This window comes from Lepidochelys kempii, chromosome 8 (assembly GCF_965140265.1).
Source record: "Lepidochelys kempii isolate rLepKem1 chromosome 8, rLepKem1.hap2, whole genome shotgun sequence".
Taxonomy (NCBI): Eukaryota; Metazoa; Chordata; order Testudines; family Cheloniidae; genus Lepidochelys; species Lepidochelys kempii.
Genome location: NC_133263.1, coordinates 21,935,801 through 21,959,390, shown reverse-complemented (window position 1 = coordinate 21,959,390; position 23,590 = coordinate 21,935,801). Strand labels below are relative to the sequence as shown.

Genomic DNA, 23,590 nt, shown 5'->3' with positions numbered 1-23,590 from the left:
AGGCCAGGAGTGGGAGAGTGAATGGGGGAAAATGATGACCATTGTTTGTAGCTAAAATAAAATACACACTTCCCGTTGCTGTAGGCAGGGCCCCAAGACAATGCAGCTGCCAGTGGAGGGCTGTTTAGAGCAGCAAACAAACCAGCAATAAACAGAAACATTTATAGTGCTACTGACCCTTGGAAAGCCATAAATAGCCAGGGAGCCCAGGGACAGCCATGGAAGGGAGTGAAAATTGGGGAAGACCAGGGGAAAGGGAATTAGCCTGCTACATTTCACTTTTACAAAGGTGAAAACTCACCCCTGCTGGAATTGCTCAGCTGCCTGGATAGAGTAATGCACAGAGAGCAGCTCTGATAATGCAAGATTCATTTGCTTATCATTTATTCAGTGAAATGTGGCCAGCTTCATCAGATAAATTATTCCCATCCACTTTGCATCAAGGCTAGTCCTAAACAGACAGCCTGCGGGCCCATAGGGGATTCTTCACACTAGAAGCCGGTTCTCCTAACTCCCAGACCCCCGCCTGTCACACCATGCCTGGGTTTGGCTGTTCTGGCCACTTCAACTGTAGCTCACATCAAACTCGTGAGCCTGGTTTATTACAGCCAGGAAGGTAGGTCAGGACACCATGGTTCTTCCCTACTGGTTTGGGAAGTGCCCTTAGATCTTTAGTGTGCACCTGGACAGCTCCCCAGAGAAGAGTCATGTGAAGTGAGCTGTAGCTCACGAAAGCTTACGCTCAAATAAATTTGTTAGTCTCTAAGGTGCCACAAGTCCTCCTTTTCTTTATGTTTGTGACCATGCAGGCCCCTGCAACATGCTCTCAGAGGCACTCCCCCAGTTCTGCTGCCTGCCTCCCTCCCAACCCATCCACAAGCCAGCATTCAAGGTCTTGTTTATTCACTGTAAAAAGCTGCGATTGCTGGAGCAATTTGCTCAGGGTCCCTGCTCGTTCCCCACACCTCTTCCATTCACAAGCTGCATTCTTTTCAGTGGGGAAGGAGGTGGAAGGGGTGGAAAGCACAGGCCCCAACAGGCAAGGAAGTTCCCTGGTGTTGGAAAGCTCGGCTCTCCCACCATTGTTCCTTTGTGTTGGCTGTATTATTCTGAACTTCCAGAAAAATCGTTATGAAGCTGGGAACCTGCAAAGTTTGCTCTCCATTGGGCCTCTCCCAACGCCTCAAGAGAGGTCCACTGGCACATGCTGTAGTGGGGATGGGTGTCCTAGGAGGACTAGGTGTACGCAGCTGGGGCAGCAAGAAACATGGCAGCAAAGAGGCTGAGAAACACAATGGGGAGTAGGAAGGACTTTCAGAATCCCCCACCACACCAAAGTCCCCCGCAGAGCGTGGGAATGGCAGGGCTCCCTGTGGTGCCTGCTCCCCACGAGATAGCGCTCATGCTGTTGGCCCCCCTCCCGACGTGGCTGCGTTTCAGTGGTGATGCGTGCATGCAGATGAAGCACCTTGGGGACTCACTCTTCGCTAGAGTGCTTCGGTCATTAAGAAGCCCACTTAGGTCTTACAAGACGTTTCCAGAACTGAAGGCCTTGGGGATTCATGCAAGCCTAGTACCCATACTCAGGCTCATCTGGATTGTCTGGCTAGAGAACACCCAACCCTCATCCCCTTCTATTATTCAAGTGCTGAATACTCTGAGGACTGGGTTACTAGAGGCAGTTTGCCCTGGAAGAGCCTCTGCTAGGCTGAGGTGCTCCTTGCGTAGCCCCTGACCCCGACACTGTTGTTGCATTCTAGCGCCCCATTGCTGAGCAGGAGCCAATGCTAAGCTCTCCTTAAAAACCATCTCCACTCATCCCCCCCCCCCATGTGTGGGTTTGCAAGCCTTCTGACCTCATTGGACCGCCCCGGAAGGGAATTTACCCACCCCACACATACAGCAATCCTCCCTGCAGCCTCCCCAAACAGGGGACTCTAGGATCAGAGACTGGCCGGCTTTGCCTTTCAGAACAGGTTAAAAATCTCCACCATAAGCCAACATTGTGTGAGTCAAGAGAGGGATGTGTGTCTCCCTGTCCCCGTGTGGTGATTAATAGCCTTACCTGATAACGCTAGAAAAATCAGCCTTGAAGGATTAACATGAGAGCCACTCAAAGGCAGGGGGAAAAAGGGGGCGGTGTGGTCTCAGTTCACAATGTAATTGCTAGCTGGCTTCGCTTTTTACACAGGATGAAGGAGCCTGCAGGTTTCAGAAGAGGCCCACCGGCTCCCTTGTCCTGTCCCAGTGCTGGGGGAGAAGACATGGGAGAGCCAGAGATTAGATAGTAAGAAGGCTGCAATAGCACTGACCTTCTTCACCCTTGGCTCCACCGGGGACCATGACTCACTGCTGAGAACAGCTGGCAGCAATGGGCTCCCCTCTGGGCCAGGCTGAAATGCTAATGTAGATAGGCCCAGACCATTTTCAGTAGCGTTACAGCTGCCAACGTTGCTAGCTGCACTGCATTCAAGTTCAATTTGGCTCCTGACCTGAGGAGACCAGGAGTCCCCCTGTTGATAAACAATTGCCTGGAATGGACCATTTTCCTGGCATAAATAGGGCTTTTGCTAGGGAGCGCTTATCACTTATTAAGTGTCAAGTCTCTCAATTACACAGGAAGACGCAGAGATCCTGGTCCTAATTCTCAGTTATGAACTTGTGGCAGGAGCAAGGAGTGCAGGGGGGCGGGGGGGGGGGAGGACAGTGCAAGTCCAAAGTGAAGATGGGCCCTGGGAAGCCCACGATAGCTGTTGTTCAACGCGTCCTACATGGCCTACACCCTTCCTCCTCCTGCCCCATTTTCTACGCCAGGGAACAGTGCTGGTTTAGAGCTCTTCCATCAGCTCAGCCCCTTCACCAGCCAGAGAGGCCCACAGAACAAACGGTATTCTCAGGGAGTTCATTCTACCCCCTTTAAGAAGCCAGAGCAGCAAAAAGGGGCCTTAGTGTAACAGGACGGGGCCTGCTACCTTCAGTTCATAAAACCGAGTGCACGTACCAACAGTCCAAGACCCAAGGAAGGGGCTGGAGGGAGAAGGAACCCACAGTTCTCCATTACAGTAAGGGATTCCAGCTCTGTTCAAGCTTATGCGGCATTTTGCTTTTAAGGTTGCCAACTGGCCCTTAGGAAGCAACATACATATATCTCTACCATGTTCTCTAGTTTGGTAGGGGTCAAACCCCAAATGGAGAGAGCTGGAGTTACAAACGATAAACTGATTTAGCACAAAAAGCCCTCCTCCTTTTGGACTCTCCAAGAGCCAGAACACACTGGATTTAGGGTAAAATCAGGCAATGTGATTGCAGCATGTGTAGACATACCTGAGCTAGCTTTGATCTAGATAGCTCTAACAACAGCAGTAAAGCCACGGCAGCACAGGCTAGCCACTTGAGTATATAAACCAGGGTCCCAGGTGGGCTTGTACTCAGGCAGAAAGCCTGAGTTGACACCCACATTGCTGCGGCATCCCTGCTATTTGAGTTAGTGAAGGTACGTCTACACATGCTGCAGTCACACCTCTGACTGCAGTGTAGACGTACCCTAGAGACGGGGGTAGCTCCACTGATTCCAGTGGAGTCCCTCCTGACTTGCCCTTTCATGCATGAAAGGGCACCTGTTGGGGCCTGATTGTCTGCTGAACCAGGGGTTTTACCAGCTGGCTCTTTAGCTCACACACACAGTGGGGTTCACTACCTGGCATTTAAATACTGTTTGCGTATACAGATAGTGAGGGAACAACAATTAAAAAAAAACCCCATTATGCTTCTTTCCTGTTCCCCATGGGTGCCATTGGGAAAGTCCTGTAGGATGCGGGAGCATCAGGACACTGCTGTTGGGCAGTTTGGAAGCATTTGCACCCCTCTGCTCCCCACTTTGGTGCCACTCAAAGCTAAGGATCTGCAGATTATTGCAAGAAGCATAAAGGGGCTTGTGTGATCCTTTAGCTAATCACTTATGTATCTTCATCATTAAATGGATGGAAGTAGCCTGTGCATGAACCTCAAATCCACATCTAGTGACAGTAGGCAAAAACTCCAATTGACTTCAGAGCAACTCTACTCACTTAGACCAGGGCTGGATGAGGGCCAGCCCATTCTCCTCCAGACTGACTTCTGTCAACTCTTTGCACCTCCAGAGGTAAATCTTCAGCTCTGCGGAGTTTCGGTTTACCATCCCTTGCCCCACACATGAGCCCCTTCAGTTCAGTAGTCAGACTGATTTCTCATTTGTGGCACGGTAGCTCCAATTAAGTCTGGAGTCATGCCAGGGATGCACTTGGCTGAAGGAGTGGGGTGTTGACTAGCTTTCAATAATCCAGCTACTGGGATCATTTTCAAACAAATGAAAACTCCAGGCCTAGGGCACCTGGGGGGAGAAAAGTGTTGCTCTTCACAACAGCATAACCAAACAATGGCTCAGACCCAAGAGATTCAGAACTATACCCTGGCATTTCTAGTGCCTTTCTCTGAACTTGCTGAAAGAGGAAGGTCTTCCACTAGGTCACGTCCTTGTGGTTGTCTGCTTCTTATAGCATCAATAGAAACAGGGGTGAGGGAGTGGGTTATGGTCACTGTATACTGAACAAACACAGGTCAGCAGTTTGTACATGCAGCTAGTTTGCAGTTCCACATTCTGTCTGGGGAGTTGCAGAGTTTGTGCATGTAATTACGTGGCTTAAAGAAATACAAAGAGCTGGTATTTATTGTCACCTGTAGGGTTCAGAATTAACATTATATTAAGGCGAAATGGGACACTTTGTGCTGCTCCAGACAGACATTCTGAGAAACCCCAGGCACTCACACTGGGAAACTTCTTCACAAGCACAAGGCCTATATATATATTTTTTTTAAAAGTAAAATTTTGCAGAATCAGAATCTGCCAAGGAGGCCGGATAATACCTAGATGGGAGTGGCCAGGAGTAGGACACCCCAACCTAGTCCAAAAAGCACTTGTGCCTTTTACCCACACAAAGCTTCAGCCCTAGAAAAGCCAGACTGAAGGCTCCAGCATCGGATTTGGATGGGCAACATACCTTTCCTCATATGAGTAGCCATGCTGAAGTCAATGGAACAGCCCACATGCCTAGAGACTAACTGCATAAGCAAGGGTCTGCTCTTGCAGACCCCAATTGCAGTTTGGTTGCAGAGTCAGTTGCTGTCATATTTAGACGTGAACTTGGAGACACTTTTAAGACATTTTAGTGACTCAAGTCATTTTTCAACTAGTGAAACTCCAAACTAGCAATTAGAGCAGGGGACTGGGAGTCAGACTTCCTAGATTCTACACTGACTTCTGCCATTGGCTCAGTGAGAGATCTTGGGTAAGTCACCTCCCCCTGACCCTGCTCAGTGCCTCAGTTTCCCCATTGCTAAAAAAAAGGATTTGTTGTGAAGCTTAATACTTTTAAAATGCTTGGGGGGTGTGTAGATGAAAGATCCAAGAGAAGGGCTAATTATGTATTTTCTAGAGTTCCCAAATTAGGTTGTTTTTACTGGCATGAGCATCACACATGTGGACATTAGGGATGCGCATTAACACATACTTTAAAGAAAGTGCGTGTGTAAGATTTAATGGATGTTAACAAGAATAGCTAATAGAAATGTATGCAGTGGTGTAGTCCTATCGGTCCAAGGATATTGAAGGGACAAGGTGGATGAGGTAATATCTTTTACTGGACCAACTTGTGCTGGTGAGAGAGACAAGCTTTCCAGTTTACACAGAGCTCTTCTCTTCCGGTCTGGGAAAGGTACTCCGAGTGTCACAGCTAAATACAAGGGGGAACAGATTGTTGAGCTTAAGCAGTTAACACATGTCAAGGGACCACTTAAGGTCAAGTGGCCTGTTGACACCCCTCCAGTCAAAGAGGGAAAAAGATGGGGGGGAGGCAGCTGGGGGTCATTGTTAGTGGGTTACAGGTTGTTGTAACAAGCCATAATTCCAGTGTGTCTATTCAGTCCCTGATTTTTAGAGTCTAGCTAAATTATGAATTCAAGCTCCTGAACTCATCTGTTGAAGGTGTTGTGGAGGTGTCTTCTGAGGATGAGGGGAGAGGGAGAATGATAGTTTTGTAAAAAGTGTTCACCCACAAGTGACAGGGTGTTTTTCTCTTATCATTATCCCCATGTTAATCACTGCACTCTGGAATGAACTGTCTGAGGTAAACATCTTTAACGGTCCCTTGAAAGAGATGTTAACTACTCATGCTAAACTCTTTTCAGCCCTGTATTTAGTCCACCCTGTATCTGTTTACACTATGGACCTTACAGCAGCACTGCTGCACTGGTGTAACTGCATGATCTCCCGTGTAGCCGCATGATCTCAACGTAGAGAGAGAGCTCTCCCACGGACATAATTAAACCACCCCCAACAAGCAGCGGTAGCTATGGCAGCGGGAAAGCATCTCCCACCCACATAGCGCTGTCCACACCGGCACTTTTGTTGGTGTAACTTATGTCACTCAGGAGGGGTGTTTTCCACACGTAAATTACACTGACAAAAATGCTAGTGTAGACACAGCCTCACCTACCTTGTCTCTCTAATAGAGATAGAAGAATACAGCTGCCTTCACACTGATTCATAGAAATGGAAAAGCCCCATTAGGTTACCTAATCCATCTCCTGCCATTGGAGAATTGTTCTCTTCGGTATATTCTCCAGTGTGTAATAGAGAATAGCTGCACAAATTCAAAACGTGAGCTATCCAGATAATTATTAACAGATCATTTAAACTCACACAAAACATCCCCAGTAATTGAATTGGATATAAAAAATAAATTAAATTCACACAGCTAGATACACAAGGGTTTGATGGTTTCTTTAGAGACCTTGAAGTCTGAGGATGGGGAGGTGCCTGAGAAAGAGATTATTAGCAGACTCTCTGAAAGGTTTTTGTGGTTTGTTACAGCTAACCAAGGAGAAAAAGCAAACTGAACTCTCCTGAAATGGACAAGTTGCAGCTGTCGGTCCACTGGTCAGAAGGGGGCTATTGTTTTGGATTTTCTTTGGCTGAGTAAAACAAAACAAAGAAAATACACTACTGTATATATTCACAAACAGCGATGCCATGCCTGACTGCCCCTTGTGCAATGTAGAACAGGTCTGCTCACCTGCTATGGAGACCCCTGCAGCTCAAAGCCATAGTGTGGCAAGTGGCTCCATCAGTGATGAATTGCCCAACTTTGATCAGTTCCTATACCAGCCTTTGCCCCCCCCCTTACCTCATCTGCTCTACAGCTATATACAAACACACACAAACCCGCATTGTTTCCCAACCTGGTTACAAACATGGTTCCAATCTGTAGTATTGACTGGATTGTAACCATAGCCCATAGCTTTATAGGTACTTGAGACAGATTTTGCCCAGGTAAGGATTACAGGTTTGGGTCATTTGATTAAAGGCCAAATTATAATCTCATGTACAGTGTAAATCTGGAGTAGCCCCATTGAAGTCAATGGAGTCACACCAGTGTAAATCTGTTGCAATAGAGATCAGAATGTGGGTGTATATTTACAACCACTCGCTTGAGAGCACTTCATGATGTCTTAAACAATGAATGAAGAGAGAGGGCTGAAATGCCCTTTTAAAGGAATAGCCAGCCAGGGTGCAGACCTGCTGAGTAATGTATAAAAACAAACAAGACCAAAGGAGCGAGTGTTCAGATTACTCAGAACCCAGAGTAAACTCTCTTTTTCAAGCCAAATGCTGGCATCGGTCTCTTCAAAACAAACCCTGTGGAGTGCAGAAAGCAGCAGGTTTGCCTGGCCTCCGTGCATGGCCCTCCCCTTAGATAGGGGACAAGGGCCCAGGAGACCACAGAGACTGGAGCAGGGAGCTGCTCAGTGGCACAGTTCTGGAGGGCAAGCCAACACAGAGAGCCAGACCCCCTGTCAGGAGGGAAATGTCTCCCCCCACCCGGTAGTCTCTTTAAGCCCCCAATTAAAGCTGCCCCAAGGGACATGCATTTCCGGTACTGGGGTTTTCTTTCCTGGATTGGTGTTGATTTTGGGAAACGAAAGGATGCAAATAGCTCATGAATAAAACCCACAGACAAGGGGGCTTCAAAGAGCCTCCGGGAAGCTGCAGCCAAACAGACAAGGACAGAGGTTTCCATCACCTCCTCTGGGAGGCAGAGAACAAACACGCAAACAGGAAGGGCCCCGTAGTATGGTAACACAGCTATTTATGCCTTCAAAGCACTCAGTGACCAGCTCTCTAGTGAGCTGTCCCAACCCCCAGCGAAGGAAAGGTCCATATCCTTAGCCCTATTTTGAAGATGGGGAAATTGAGGCAGACAGCCACGTGTGATACTTATACAAAGGGGGGACTGCCATCTAACTAGCGATGCCCTCACAGAGGTGACCTTAACAGAAACGTTCTGGGCTCATCAGAAGATTTCTCAGTGGAGTTAAAACGAAGGGATACCCACTGGGCAGTTGGATCTCAGGAGCTACCGATAGCTTTTTGTCCTCAGCAGCCTATCTCTACAGGCATTACGAGAACCTGGAGGCAACATCAGGAAACCCTCCCAGGCCGAAGCTTCCTCACTGCCAGAGCCATTAGCTCATGGTGCTGGGAGAGGATCCAAAATATTGGGTTTGTCTTTGCTTACCCACCTCTCTCTCAGAAACCCTTCGGCTCCACCGTGCCTCCCCCATCAACCTCAAGCTCCAGGACAGCTAAGATCACCGCTAATTGTGTTCACTGCGGTGGAAATTCTGCACACTCAGCACTCCAGGGCTCAGTTACTCCAGCCATCATTACAGCTGGCCCCCTGGCATCACTTACTGCTGAACGCTGCAGAGACAAGGGCATGGCCTCGATGGTTAGCAAGGCACAAAGGTGGATCTCTAGAGATCCTGTAGGGATATAAAGCCTGCTGCAGTTTCCACGATATGCATCTGAAGAAGTGAGCTGTAGCTCACGAAAGCTTATGCTCTAATAAATTGGTTAGTCTCTAAGGTGCCACAAGTCCTCCTTTTCTTTTTGCGAATACAGACTAACACGGCTGTTACTCTGAAACCTGTAGGGCTTGAGTATCCTCTGGAAGGGGGTGGGGACCCTCCACTCCTATTAAAGTCAATGGGAGCTGAAACCACTCACAACCCTGCAGTATTAGGCTCATATAGATGTCACACAATATCCCAATATGCTTAGGGTTAAATAATCCATCTTCAGGAGAGAACAGCTGAGGAAGGGGGAAAATAAGACACAGAAAAAATATGTTTAGATTTGGCAGAATCAGTGAGGGGACATGGGGAGACTGGTCCAGACTTCCATGAGCTGCAGAGCAGAAGGCTCTTTCGCCAGCTGTGGCCAGAATGGATGAACAGAAAACATGAAGCTGTCGCTAGAGCAGCAGAGGATGGAGCAGAGTGAGATCCAGCCCATGAGGTCAGCAAACCCACGGAGAGTTTAAAACCCCCTCACCCTGGGCAGTTTTGACCTAGAACCTGAGAATGAGCAGGGAGCCAAAGGGGCCGTGTATACAAGACACACAGTGTAAATGACTGAGCACCACAGGAGAGCAGCACAGAGTCTGTCGATGGCTCAGCCACCCTCAATAGCCCAGAGTGGGAGCTCCTTTTCGGAATTCTTTGCCAACCTTAGATTTTTTTCCTGAAGCGAGGAGTTCCCGCTATACAGAGTCTCAGTTTAAAATAATAAATTTTTAAAAAAAGCACAAGAAGAATTTGGAGGCACAGAGTTACATGAAAAAGTTCCCCAAAGCACCACTTTCTATGCCTGGCAAAGGCTGGCATGTGCAGCAGGCATGACTGCCACTGCACCCAACTAAACAGTGTTAGCAAGTGACCAGGAGCCCAAGGGCTACTCTTAGTTTACACAACCTGGATCTAATTGCAGCACAGCCACCACAGCACCCTACACCTTGAGCTAAGCAGCTACTGAAGAGCAGGATGCCATGGCGAATGTGTGCAGGTAGCACTTTGCTCACTATCAATACACAGCATTGGTGTTTCGCAGGGAAAGTTGCCACAGAGAAAGCAAAGCTGCATGCTTGGGACAGCAGTGTGGTAGAAGGAGATTCTCCCATGAATGACTGTGCACACTGAAGGGATATTGTGCTCTGTGATTTGTGTTCCCCAATAGGTTCCTTCGAGCCCAGCTGAGAGCAGGATAAGGGTATTTTCTCAGCCGAGACCAGCCCTTCCCTTTCCGCTCATTGCGGAATGCCATCAGAAGAATCAGGTGCAGCATCAAGGTCGTGGATTTCCTATCAGCTTAACCCTTCCTGTGCTGGAGAGGACAAGCCAGCTTATAAACTTAACCAGGAAAAAACCCCCAAACAAAACCAAGACACCACATAGTCTTGGACGCATGCGGAGATTTCCGATTGGCGGTCATTGATGTCACGCAGGTTTATAGACAACAGATCTGGGCATTTCCAAGTCTGCATTCAATTTCAGGACAGTGCCTGCTCAGGGGACAGGAATTGGGGTTGGTGGGGTGTGTGGTAGCTTCTATTCCTGACTCGAGCAAGTCCTAAGCAGGTTTCTATCCCATGCTGTGCCTCAGTTTCCCCGCTCTGTAAAATGATACTAGGTTGCTACAAAGTACCAGTAATGAAAGTCAAGCCCCTTGAAATGAGATGTCACATTTTGGTTTATTTCATTGAAATTTTACCAAAAACTTGCAAAGTTCCAGGATTTTAAAAGTTCAAAAATCCAGAAGCACCCCCCACCACACACACACACTAGTCGAACCTTCCTTCCTAATGAATTACCAGGATGTCTCCCTGCTGTTCTGACTCTTGATTAGCAAAAGACATTTGGTGTCACCCAGCAGTTGGGTTTACTGCGGTTCTGCTTTCAGGACCGAGTGTGTGAAAACAATGCTGTTGGAGGAAGAAAACCCATGGCATTTGTAAAATTTCTAATTGCAAAATTCATTACAGCAAAGATTAATTTTCACATCAGACTATATGAAACATCAATAGTCTCACTTATTTCCAGCAGAAGCCTGCCTTTTTTTTTTTTTTTTTGCAACAAATGTTATGAAAAGCAAAATGTTGGGGCAACAGAGTTACTCAGAACTAAACTGCAAATACAGGGGAGTGAGAGGGTTGGGTTGGTGAACCTTCTTAAATAATACACTTATTTATTTTCACACAGTGCTGGGCAAGCCTTTCCTAGTGCCTAGAGGGAAGGATAAGGTTTAAATGAAAAGTGCTTTGAGCTCCTTGGCTGGAAGATGCTACAGAAGGGCAAAAAGATTTTAGTACTGTAAGTGGATGAAAGCCAATGCAGTCTCTTTGGCCTCATGTGGGTATCCACCAGTCCCAGGTGGCCTGGATGAGCTCTGCTCATCAGACTTTTTGCAAGCTTGATGGGGTAGTGCATGGAGCGGTTTATTCATGCCATGTTCCAGCGCGGCTGGGCTTGCGTCATCTACTGCAGCTGAACAACAGAGTCAGAGGGCCTTGACGCGAACAGAGTGATCATTCTGGAGAGCAGCATTTCCAGGTTACAGTGAGCTCTGGAAACTGGGCACCGTTTCCACACCACACTTTATGCAGGACAGCCCTCTGAGTGATAAGTGGCCTGCCCTGCAATAGCCTGAGGAGTGTGGAACAAAACAGATATCCATTGCCAGCAAATAGTAAAGTGCACAGGCCTGCTCATGGCTTTTCTCCAACCCAAGTAGTCACCCTCTACTGATATGAGGAGGCTGGCAACGTGCAGGATGGTATCACTCCAGATATCCAGACTGAGGTGCTGGGGAGGGAACCCAGTCACTGGAGTCACAGCTGTTCCTCTTTTCCCAGGATGGTCCTTTCTGAAATTTATTTGAAACTCGTGCTCTAGCAAAAGGCACTCAGGACAGAAAACTTTGCCCTAATTAGAGATAAGCCTGAACCAGAACCCGAGATCTAAATACCGCCACACTTGGGGCTCCAATCACATCTCTAGTTACAACCTCCTCTGATCCAGTAGATGCAAAGTAAGGAGCAGATTAGGACTTAGGGATCTGGAGCCAGAGGAGCTTGAACTCAGCACTGAGCAGAAGCTGAGCAGCAGGGCATGGCTAGTTGCTGCTGGCCACTCCTAGGGGTGGTATGTGCTGCCTTGTATGAGAGGATGATCAAGGATTCAGGAGTGTGAGGAAACCTGGTGGGGCACTGGAAGGTGGAGTCCCTCCACGGAGGTGCAAGCCTAGCAGGAAGCAGGGCCAGCCTCATGGGTGGGCAATGCCGGCAACAGCTCAGAGCACTGTGACCAGGGGCACTATAGTCAAGAGCTGTGTTTCTCAAACTGGTGGGGTCCCAACCCAAAAGGGGGTCACAAGGCTATCGTAGGGGGTCAGTCGGGAGAGTGGCAGCTGGGCACCCAGCTCTGAAGGCAGCACTGCTGCCAGCAGCAGCGCAGAAATAAGGGTGGCATGATATTGTAAAGATGGCACCAAAATATAAGCTTGCCCAGGGTGCCGTTTCCCCTAAAGCTAGGCCTGGAAGGAAGTCTTGTTTACAGAATGAGCTGCTGAAGTTATTGGAGATCCTGATGTCTGAGTGACGGTGGGCTCCTTGTTGCCTGCAGTTCCATTCACAGTGCCTGCCCAATTACCTTCATCTTCCCCTGGAATTGCTGCACTCCAGGCTGATGTTCTGTGGGTAGAGTAGTGGGGGGAAGGAGCATATGCAGCAATGGAAACCCATCCAAAAGGACGGGCTTCCATTGCTCTTCTCTGGTTTGCACTGAACTATAAAAAGCGGCTGCCTTTTAGTCCGGTTAGAATTGCAGTGGCTTAGTTTCCAGAGGAAGGAATGGCTGCAATGTGGGGGAGAGCTCTCCACTTGCCTTGGAAACCAACAGCTGGGCTGATACAATATTTCTCACCCCTTCACCCTCTCCACACGCCCTTCTGCAGGGCTGCATTTTAGTAGAGGCTGGGATTCCTGCAGTAGAATTTTAGGCAGCAGATCAAGTATGATCCAGGGTCCCTCCCACCAAGCCAGTGCCTCCTTGTTCCTGTGGTGAGATGAAGTCAACTTTAGCCCTGGTGCATCTCTATTGGCATCAATGGATTTACACCAGGAGGAATTTGGCCCGAGAGCTGGAATTTTAGAGAAGTCAGGAAAGAGCAAGTAATGGCAAGAAGCAATGGGTCCACGAGGGCTGTATCCATAGCTGTCTAACACAATGCTCAGATTAGTTGCTTGTGCTGGCCTGTCTCTTGTTAAACTAAATGGCCCCCTCCCTACACCACTCATGGCTTGTTGCTAAAGGCTCAAAAACAGGAACTCGTCAACAAGGGAGATCAGTGCAAACACATGCGTGCACACTCAGAGCATTATTACACAAATCACAAGAGTTTTCAAGTTCCACTGCTCAGGAGCTTACAGGAGGGAGCAGGAAAGCTGGACCTTTCCCTGGGGACAAGAGTTTTCCCACACACCCTCACTTGCAAAGCATTTGGTTCACCTGGAGCATGAAATCCAGTAAGGCTAAGGGCCAGAGAAGCACTAAGCAGGGACAAGGGGCAGAGCATGTGTGACATGGAAGCAGCACTGGATGTGGCTAGAGGGCAGAACATAGGCAATGCAGGGGGGACATGTCTTTTCTATCCAGGGTGAAGGACCCAGCAGTTAGGAAAGGGGAGCCCCAGGACACATCTGAAGTTTCTCTCCAGTCACTGATGCTCCTTCCAGAAACCACACAAAGCATGGAGGGCTCCCAGAGCCTGCAGCTGATAAACAGAAGGGCAGCAGGACGTTTAGATTAGCACAGAGCAGCCCGGGTGCCAATGGCAATTTATTGTAAACATGAAAGGAGAGTGCAATTGCTGCTGAAGTTACCATAGAAGGCACCTAGGAGAGAGAAGCAGCAAAGCAGAGCTCAGCACAGGCAGACCTCAGCCCCTACTTGGAGAGTCACAGCTGGTATACACTGAAGAGTTACATCGGCATAGCTATGTCTCGCAGTTAAACAGCCCTTAGCACAAGCCCCATGATAAGTCTGAGTCGGCTGGCCTGTGCCAGCCATGGCTGTCTAATTGCAGTGTAGACAGACCCTCAGAGTGCCCAACTGGAAACTCATCTTACTAGGGAACCCCCTTAGTAGGGAAATGCTGGCATTTCACAGACATATTCAGCCACATTTTTAAGGGGCCACTGATTTCGAATGTCTGTTTGGAGATGCCTGAGAATCAGGCCTTGGGTGTCTCAAGTTGCACACTCAGGATCAGTGGCCTCTTTTGGAGGCTGTGTGTATCAGCCCTTTAATTCCTTCAGTCCATTAGTTTGTTAATCTGCTGGTCACAGGAGTGCAAATGTTAACACCCAGCAAAGGGGATACAGTGGACTCCACTGAAATCCTCTGAAGTGAGGATGGGGAAAATTAACTCCTTTTTTTTAAATTCAAGCTGTGGCTTCACAAGCCCAAATAAAATGGCCACATACAAGGGGTTACAAGCACAGTACTGTGTCAGCTGCATACACCTCAACCCCTTCCTTTCCCGTGAGGTTAGGATTAGCCCCATTGCACAGGTGGGGAAACTGAGGCACGGAGAGGCAACATGACTCTTCCCCCAATTCCCAGAGGAAGTCAGTGGCAGAGCTTTCTGTAGTCTGATTCCCAATTCCCTGATCTGACTCCCTAGACAGACACATGGTCCAAGTGGCCAAGGAATGACCCTTGAGCACCATTCTCAGTACTGTCCTGAGCACCACACACCCAGCAAGGCTACCTCACCTGAGAGAGCACCCTGCCCCAGCTGTGAGAAGTAGTCCCAGCTCCTTTGCTGACTAGGACAGGTCCCTATGCCAGATGGCTGTGCAGCAGATAGGGTGACCTGAGTTAGTTAATGAAGGAGAGGGCTGTCAGCCTTCCCCCCAAGCCCCATCCTTCACGGTGGATAGGCAGTCAGCTCTGAACACTGAGCAACCTTGCAATGAAAAATAATAATAAATCCCAACACAAGTTTCCTCTAGGAGACACCACCCATCCTTTTACATAAAGGGAAGGGAAACACTTGACTCTCAGAAGATTTGTCTGCTGCTAATGCAGGGCTCAATCGAGCTCAGAGCATTCCCACTTTTCACAGCAGAAGTGACCCCTTTGGGAGGCTCATTCTCCTAGTCTCTCCTTCATCCCACTGGCCCTGTACCAATGCTCTACAAAATGCTAACAGTGCTTACATTGGAGTCATCTTGCCTTTCTGGTCCAGGGATGCTCCTCCCAGATCTGAAAGTTGGGATCTTCATCACAAGTTGCTGGGTCAAGCAGGTTTATTTATAACTACAAATCAAAGCCATGTAGCTAAATGAGATTGGCTCCAGAGACAGATGCAGGAATGCATATACATAGAGGAGGTATGTATAGCACTTCCAGAAAGGAGCAACAACACTCCCATCTGAGAGCTACCCCTGCGGGTATCCTGGGTTAGGAAGCACCTTCCACAGATGGTCTCAGATGGCACTTCCCTCCTGGGCTGATTCACTCAATGCAGAAACACAATCCTATATTACACTTGAATGCAATTATTTTTCTTACTGTTCTTATTCATCCCTTAAATTCTTAAAACATTTAAAAACAAAACAAAAAAAGCTAGGCTACTTTCCATCATTAATTTCTCCCAGTTTGGACAGTGAAACATGGACTCTATAGTCACTAACTTTTGTTTCTAGTCAAGGTTGCTCTCAGCTTCTCCAGCACTAGAAGGATACTGTGATATTTGTGTTGCTGACACTAAAGGGGAAGGGTTATTAGTTAGAGCTGCTGGCTCTGTAATTTCCAAAAAGTTTCAAGGAAACATCTCTATTGATCTTAGGTTTTTGTTAAAAATACATACAGAGCTTGGGCCAAATCTTGAAGTCCTGCTCAGGCAAGAAATCCCTATTGACTGCAATGAAGATATTGTCTGAGTAACGCCTGATTTAAATCAGTTTAAAGAGCCTGAGGATTTGGCCCCGTTAGTCTGGGGATACATTGGGCCCCAACAGCCTCCCTGCAAATGGCTAAGCCGAGAAGGGGAGCTGGTTTACAACCCACCGCGCAGTGAGAATGTAGGGCCCAATCCTCCAACACGGTCACGCAGCTCTTGATCCGCGAGCAGCCCCCCCGACCCCAGCGGGGCCACCCCCGACCCCAGCGAACGCCAACGCCCCGAGCCCAACGCGCGTCGGCGCGGCGCCCCAGCCAGCCCTGGGCCCAACAGCCCATCGCGGAAGGATCCGCCGCTGGGATGAGCGGGGCAGCACAAAGCACGTGTCTAGGAGCGCAAGGCCATTGGGTGCCCAGGTGCCAGGCAGCGCCACCTGGCCGCAAGGACACTGCTCGGGTTTCCCAGCCGTGCCTGGGTCCCTCGGAAGCGCCTTAGCGACGGGAGACAAAGACACCGGGGCGGCTGCCGTGCCGAGCGCTCCAGCCCCCCTGCGGGAACAGCCTCCCCCACAGCGCTCTGGCTGCAGCCCCTGCGGCCAGCCCGGGCGGGCGCTTGCTGCTGCCCCAAACACGCACGAGGTCCCCTGGGACGGGACCCAGCCTCTCGGCAGACCCTGGCGAGTCCCGCAAGCCGGGTGCTCCCGCACACAATGGGCGGCCGCCCCCCGCGGAGAGCAGCGGTGGGTGTGGCAAGGCCCTTTCGGGCCAGGGGGTGGCAGGGGATCGGACCCTGTGCTGGGTGGTTATGTCCTGGGCCTGCCCCTAAGTCCCGGGGGTTCTGCCCGGGCTGGGCAGCCCCGGGGCCGCAGGAGCGGTGCCGGGCGCACGCCGCGCTCAAAGCGAGGAGCGGGCAGCAGTCCCCAGCGCCGCGATCCCGCCGGCGGCTGGGCGCTAGGGACCGGAGCTGTTCCCGGGAGAACCCACCGCAGCGCCCAGACGGGGCACCTGCTCCCCGGCCCGGCCTGACAGAGCCAGTGCCCGCAGCCCCCCGGCCCGGGCTAACGCACCCAGCCCGTGCGGGGCAGCACGGCCCCAGCCCCGAGCGAGCCGCGCTTACCACTCAGCCTGTCCATGCTGCCGGCGGGTGCACGGGCGCGAGGCGGCAGCGAGGGGTGCAGGGTCCCGACCTGGAGCGCCCGGTGTCCGGCCAGAGGATGCGCCTGTCTCGCCTGGCACAGAGACGTCAACCTTTAAACCAGCTGCCCCGCCCGCCCTGCGCTTCCCCGGCTGGGTGCGGGGTCTTAGCGCCCGCCCAGCCCGGCCGCCGCACCAGCGGCACGGCCCTGCGCTAGGCGCAGCGGGGAGGACACCTCTGCCGCCTCCTGCCCCTCCTCCCCGCCACATCTCCCCAGCCAGCCCCCGCCCAGCCACCTCTCCGGCCCCCATATTCCCCCAGCCAGACCCCACCCCACCCACTGCTCCTGCCCCCCCAGCCAACTCCCCCACCCCAGCCACCTCTCTGGCCCCCACATTCCCCCACCCCACCAACTGCTCCTGCCCCCCAGCCACCTCTCCAGCCCCCACATTCTCCCCATCCAGCCCCCACTCCAGCCACCTCTCCTGCCCTCCCCATCCAGCCCTCACCTCTCCACTGCTCCTGCCCACCTCTCTTGCCCCCCACAGCCAGCCCCACACCCTCCCATACTTCTGCCTCCCAAGGTCCACCCCACAGCCACACCTTCCACCCACACACCTCTCCTGCTCCCCCACAGCCAGCGCCTCACTCCACCCACACACTCCCCAAGCGCTTCCACCCCCCTGCAGTAACAGCCTCCCCACAGCACTCTGGCTGCAACCCCTGCTGCCAGCCCAGGCGGGCACTTGCTGCTGCCCCAAACACCGAGCCCCTCACCCCAGCCACCCAGCTCTCCTGTTCCCCTCTCTGAGCCAGCAGCACCTCACCCACCCCAATCCCTCAGCCTCTCACCGAGATCCCTAGGCACCGTGCTGCAACAGCCTGTTCCACCATACACACACCAGCTTTTCTCTCCCTCCCCAATACCTGTCCACCGGCAAAGCTCAAATATGGTGGGGCACTGAGCAAGCCAAGAGGAACACAAGCAAGCCGCAGATCACGCAGAGCTGAACAACGGGGGATACTTTTAACAAAAATACAACTCTTGTTTCCTGAGTCAGCACTTTTACTGTACATAGCCTGCCTTATTGGAAATCCTGGGGTGAGTGCAAGTCTGTGTGGGGTGGAGGAAAGCTGAGTCTAAAATGAGGGGCAGTGATCAGGATGTTCTCCCCCTGCCCTTACACTAACCCCTCCCCATACTCCCCCTTACCCATTTCCATAATGATAGGAGCAAGGCTCTCCTAGCCTGAGAAATAGGCCAGCTTTCAGTTTCCTCCCAGGTGAAACCCTAATCACTCTCCTTTCCCGCTGCTGTGCTTCTGTAACTCCCAAGCTGCTCTTCCTTTCAGGGTTCTGGGGTGTTTCCCTTGTACTCTGGATCTTGCATCACAGCTGGGGTGACAAGCGACACCTCACATGGCAGGCAGCATCTGGAGTAGCAGAATTCCCATAAGTACACAGTCTGTGTGGGAGTGAAGCCCGAGAAGTTCATCCTGATCTGGGCTGGGAATTCGTCACCTGCTTATCTTCTGCTGGCTTTACAGGATGGATCAGCGTAGGGCATGTTGTTGATAATCACTGGGACTGAACAGACACACCTGGCAGTGCTCCTAGAATGCTTTTGTGAGGTTCAAGGGTGCAAGGGGTAGAGGTCAGCCACCAGCCAGTAACATTGACGCTTCTGGGCTCCAACCTGCGCAGACAAAGGGACTGGCATGTTGTGAGTCCACCACACTCAGGTGTGTGTTTGGGAAAGATGGATTTGCACTGTTGTCTACCCAGAATAGATGAACATGGACAGTGTCAGTGGAAACTCCCCCCACAACACTGCCTTCCCTATGTTTCAAAGTCGTTCTGGAAATACCAGCTCTATCCAGAGAAGTTCAGACTCTCAGGTCTGCTGGTATCTCAGCCCCTCTGCTGAGATTGTAAACATGGGGGCCAGTTAGTGTTTCTCCTGGCAGTCATTTCCATGATGTGCACATTTGTCTGCAGAGAACTCCCAGACTCGTGTCACGGGACCTTTCAGATCCTTGTGACTTTTAGGCACTACCACTCCCAGACCAGAGCTGAATGAGTGATACAGAGGCAAATAGCTCCATAGCCCATTAGCACCCCCAAGAGCCAACTATTCCCCAGAGGAGCCAGCTGCCTTCCCAGACACGCTCCCTCCTCAACCCCATCCGGGAACCCAGATTACTTTCTTTTCTCAGAGCACATTGGGTTTGCTGCAGCTAAACTGCAAATAGATCTTTTCCTCCAATTCAAATTCTGGTTAGTGGTGGAGGGCACACTCAGGCCACAGCTTTCAAAGCAACTATAGAAATGGCCAGCTGGGCCCAGACAAGCTTGTGGTTGTGGCCTGCAAAGCACTAAAATTAGCAGATTAGAACCAGCCAGAACAATGGTCTTCATGGAAAGGTTTTAATGCCCCCACCTCACCCTTCTCCTTGTGGTGAGCTCCTGGGGGAGCAGAGCATAAGGCAAACACTGCTCGCTGCAGGGATTGGCTCCTTCTTAGAATTCAGTAGGCTGCCTCGCTGGAGAATAGATCTGGTGGGATGGGAATACAGCCTGTACTACAGACATGGTGGACACCAAACACAAAGGTGACAAGGAGACAGCCCTGTCTGCTGCCCCCTTAAGGCATATACAGGAACAGCACATGTCTGCTAGTAGCATATTCCGCCAGCCAAGGAAATTGCTCCCAGTGCTGTTTGGTAAATCATCTTGCAGCCCTGCCAGGCCTTTTGCACCTTCCTTGCTTTTTGAGAGCAGCTGCCTCCATTTGTCCTTTGTACTTTCATTATGTTTTGACCTTTCCTGTCAACCTCTCATGGGCCCAACAGGAATTTTGCCTTTGATTTCAGTGGGAGCTGGTTTGGCTCACCAGTATTCACACATAGTTTGCTGCTGGGGTTAGGTAAGTGAAGGAAGGTGTTTTGCCTCCATCATTGTGGGCCCTTTGGCATGCTGGCTAAAATCTGTGTCTCCCCCGCTGAGGCTTCTGTTCCCAACTTACCCTAAAGACAAAGGCCTGTGTGGGAGAATAGGGCCCTTTGTCTCCCCTGCCACAGAGTGAGGAGCAGGAATACCAAGGCCAGAGGGCTCATGCTGTATGCACTACAATGACAATGCAGTGGGACAAACTACACGAACAGGGTGGCAGGGTGCTGGGCTTCAGCTTTTCCCTTTTGCCCCTCCTCCTGAAGGGCCACGCAGGGGCACCCCACAGGGCAGCTGCCCCAGGGCACACTACATAGGTACAATATTAATAAATGGAAACATCCAACCCCAGCACCTAACAGATGGCAGTCCTGCATCTTTCCTAAAAGATCCTGCACTTCAACTGAGTCTGAAACGAAACTCAGCAATCACAGCTGCAAACATCTTCCTTTTTGACAGGTTCATGGGGAGGATGTTTCCTGGTAGGTTCCCCCTGGAAGATCACAAACTTGGAGGGAAAGCCCTGCCTCCCCACATAAAACAGTTTACTACTGTGCCCCCAAAATATATATCAAAACTACCTGCCAGGAGCAGGGATCAGCAATTATATTCTGCCAGCGTGAACTAGTGGACTGATCACAGGGCTGGGAGCCAGGGATTTCTAAAACTGGCTCTGTCTGATACACTGCAATAAGTCACTTAACCACTCTGTGCCTCAGTTTCTCCACCTGCACCACAGAGATAAACACACCTCTCCCACCAGGGGGATGTGAAGAATATTTAGTTAATACTTACAAAGTGTTTTGAAAATGAAAAGTGCTTTGTGAGTGCTAAGCATCGTTATGATTTGAAGCTCTGAATCCTCTAGGGATTATCACGGGAGTTGCTGCTGGAGACTGAGGTTTCTCATAGCCCCAAATAGCTGAGCTTGATTTAGGGAGATGCAGTTTTATGTGGGTGAAATCATTATAAATACAATTGGCTGCACTTACTGCTGTGCTAAAGTAGACAGAAGCAATTACCAGCACAATATTACACTCTTCACTTCATTCCACAGCCCATTCCATGCTGAGGTAAAGCTTAAAGACCCATTGCTGCTTGCTGAAGACATATTTTCTTCCTGCTACTCCAGTCTCATGGTGCCAGCCAGGGGGATATGCAATGGTGCCATGTACCAGCACAGCAGGGCAATGGGCCAGAGTGGGTAGTTCCCCTATCGCACATTGGGAATCTGATGCCAGTTCTTTGTGTATTGAGTTTGGTGGCCTCAACCTAGAAAGTAACATGAGGCAAATGCAGCACAATCAGCAGCAAGAGGCTGGTTCTCTCTGGGGAGAATTCAGCATTCACCTGAGGATGGCCTCAGTGATGGTGCTCATCTGATGAAGGGGATGAAACCCAGCAGATGACAGAAACCAGCATGGAAAATTCCCAATACAGGTTTTAAAGATAATCACTGATAATCAAAGAGCTGGAACAGGCCCATTAGGCCATGGAGTCCTTTCCCTTTGCAAGAGCAGAACATTAGCCTCCACTCCCATAACAGAGAACATAACAACTGATACGACACTGGAGTGTGAGCTTGCTTTGCTGGGCATGGACTGGAGAGCATGGGGTGGGCACTCCTGGGACCTGCCTGAACATTCACTCAAGAGACCAAACAGGAAATCAGAGAAACATACAAGACAACAGGCAAATGGATTTCTGTTGAAATAGCATATTAGTAAAAACACCAAACAAGCAACAAAACTCTACAATTTCCCCCAGAGTTATAGAGAGTCCTTGCAAATGTCTTTATTACCTCCCTCCAAGAGGCTGCTCTAGCAATTTGATCTGGGACAGGGGACGTTACTAATGGCTGAGAATCAGGAAAACTCCAGCAGATAAAATAAAAAGGGGAGATGCAGCTGATTCAGTTTCTAACAACAGTCTAACATGCCTCCTTCCCCCTTTTCCTACAGCTCTCAACCAGCTACTTACACACCCGCTTAAAATCTCATGAGTAGACAGACTCCAAACAGACCCCAAACCAGCTGCTGCTACTTCAGGACAATTCCTAACCAGAGAGATGGGGCCTAAGCTACAGAGTTCAAAGAGTAGCATCCCAACTCCCCCAAAGTCCAGGCCTGGATGGATCTGGGATCTTGATTCAGGCCCACTTCAAATCCTTACAGCCACAAAACCCCTCAGCAGAGGTGCTGTTAGGGACATATCCACCCCCGATCTTGGGCTTTATGCATTACACTTTGTAAACGGCTTGGATCTGTTACTCTGATGTAAAATTACTAACAGTGGCTTTGGATGTGGGGGGTGGGGGGCTCTGATGAGGACAAACCACCGTTCTGTTACTTGCAGGAGAAGAAATTTGCAGGTATGGGTGGAAGGAGCCTGGAGCAGCTGGAAAGGAGTAGACTAACACGGCTGCTACTCTGGAGCAGCTGGGACACTGTGGTTTGGAAATATGAAGGTTGGGAAACCTATTTCATAGCACAGTACTGACAGAATGACTCCTGTGATCAATGTCAAATCACTCTGCCATGGCCTATTATTAAAGAACCACCACCAGTACCAGGGAAACTAGTGACAAATACTCCACCCAGAACAGTTCTGCTTCTACTGCCTATATTTCCTTTCCCCTGTGCTTTAATTCCCAGGGACTGTTTTCAGGCCGTGGGGGAACATGTCTCTTGGAAGCCTCTGTTGCTGCTTATTTACTATTCCTCCCTCTGAAGTCATAATCATCTGCTTGTGACATCCCAGCTGGCTCTGTGGAGAGACATGTGATCTCACAAGCAGATAAGTACTTTTGTGGAGGGGAAAGGAATAAGCCACAGAGGAATGTAAGACCCTGATGGGATGAGATCCTGTTTGCAAATGTCCCCAGTAATTAAACAAAGAACAGGGGAAGGGAGATGCTGGGAAGACAGGGTCTCTCAAGAGGATTGTCCCCCTGAAGAAGGCTTTGCAGAGTTTACCATGTCAGGCTGGTGGCCCTTTAGATAGGACAGGGGGATGGTAGGCTCATCAGTGAGCCCTCTGGAGCGAGAGGTAGCACATGTTCCAGTCTCTCAGCTCTGGGCCCTGGAAGTGTTGCAGATGACACAGATCTGACACATCTTGTAATGTTAGGTTTCAGAGTAGCAGCCATGTTAGTCTGTATCCGTAAAAAGAAAAGGAGTACTTGTGGCACCTTAGGGACTAACAAATTTATTTGAACATAAGCTTTCGTGAGGTACAGCTCACTTCATCGGATGCATTCAGTGGAAAATACAGTGGGGAGATTTTATATACACAGAGAACATGAAACAATGGGTGTTACCATAAAGACTGTAACCAGAGTGATCAGGTAAGGTGAGCTATTACCAGCAGGAGAGCGGGGGGGATCTTTTGTAGACAGCCCCCCAACCTGAAGCAAATATTCACCAGCAACCACACACCACACAACAAAAACACTAACCCAGGAACCTATCCTTGCAACAAAGCCTGTTGCCAACTGTGTCCACATATCTATTCAGGGGACACCATCATAGGGCCTAATCACATCAGCCACACTATCAGAGGCTCGTTCACCTGCACATCTACCAATGTGATATATGCCATCATGTGCCAGCAATGCCCCTCTGCCATGTACATTGGCCAAACTGGACAGTCTCTACATAAAAGAAT

The 23,590-nt window shown here is 50.1% G+C and overlaps 1 protein-coding gene across 5 annotated transcripts in view; it reads right to left on the bottom strand.

Annotated features, from left to right (window-relative positions):
* Window positions 1-17,147, bottom strand: part of AFAP1L1 (actin filament associated protein 1 like 1) — a 59,715-nt gene extending 42,568 nt beyond the window's left edge. The window contains exon 1 of one of the 5 annotated variants that reach the window (XM_073355831.1): window positions 16,958-17,147. In XM_073355831.1, coding sequence (XP_073211932.1) covers window positions 16,958-16,973 — 16 coding nt within the window. In that variant the 5' untranslated portion in view covers window positions 16,974-17,147. The remainder of the gene's footprint in view (window positions 1-16,957) is intronic. The other 4 variants (XM_073355829.1, XM_073355830.1, XM_073355827.1 and 1 more) reach the window with 4 other exon arrangements.
* Window positions 17,148-23,590: the final 6,443 nt, after the last annotated feature.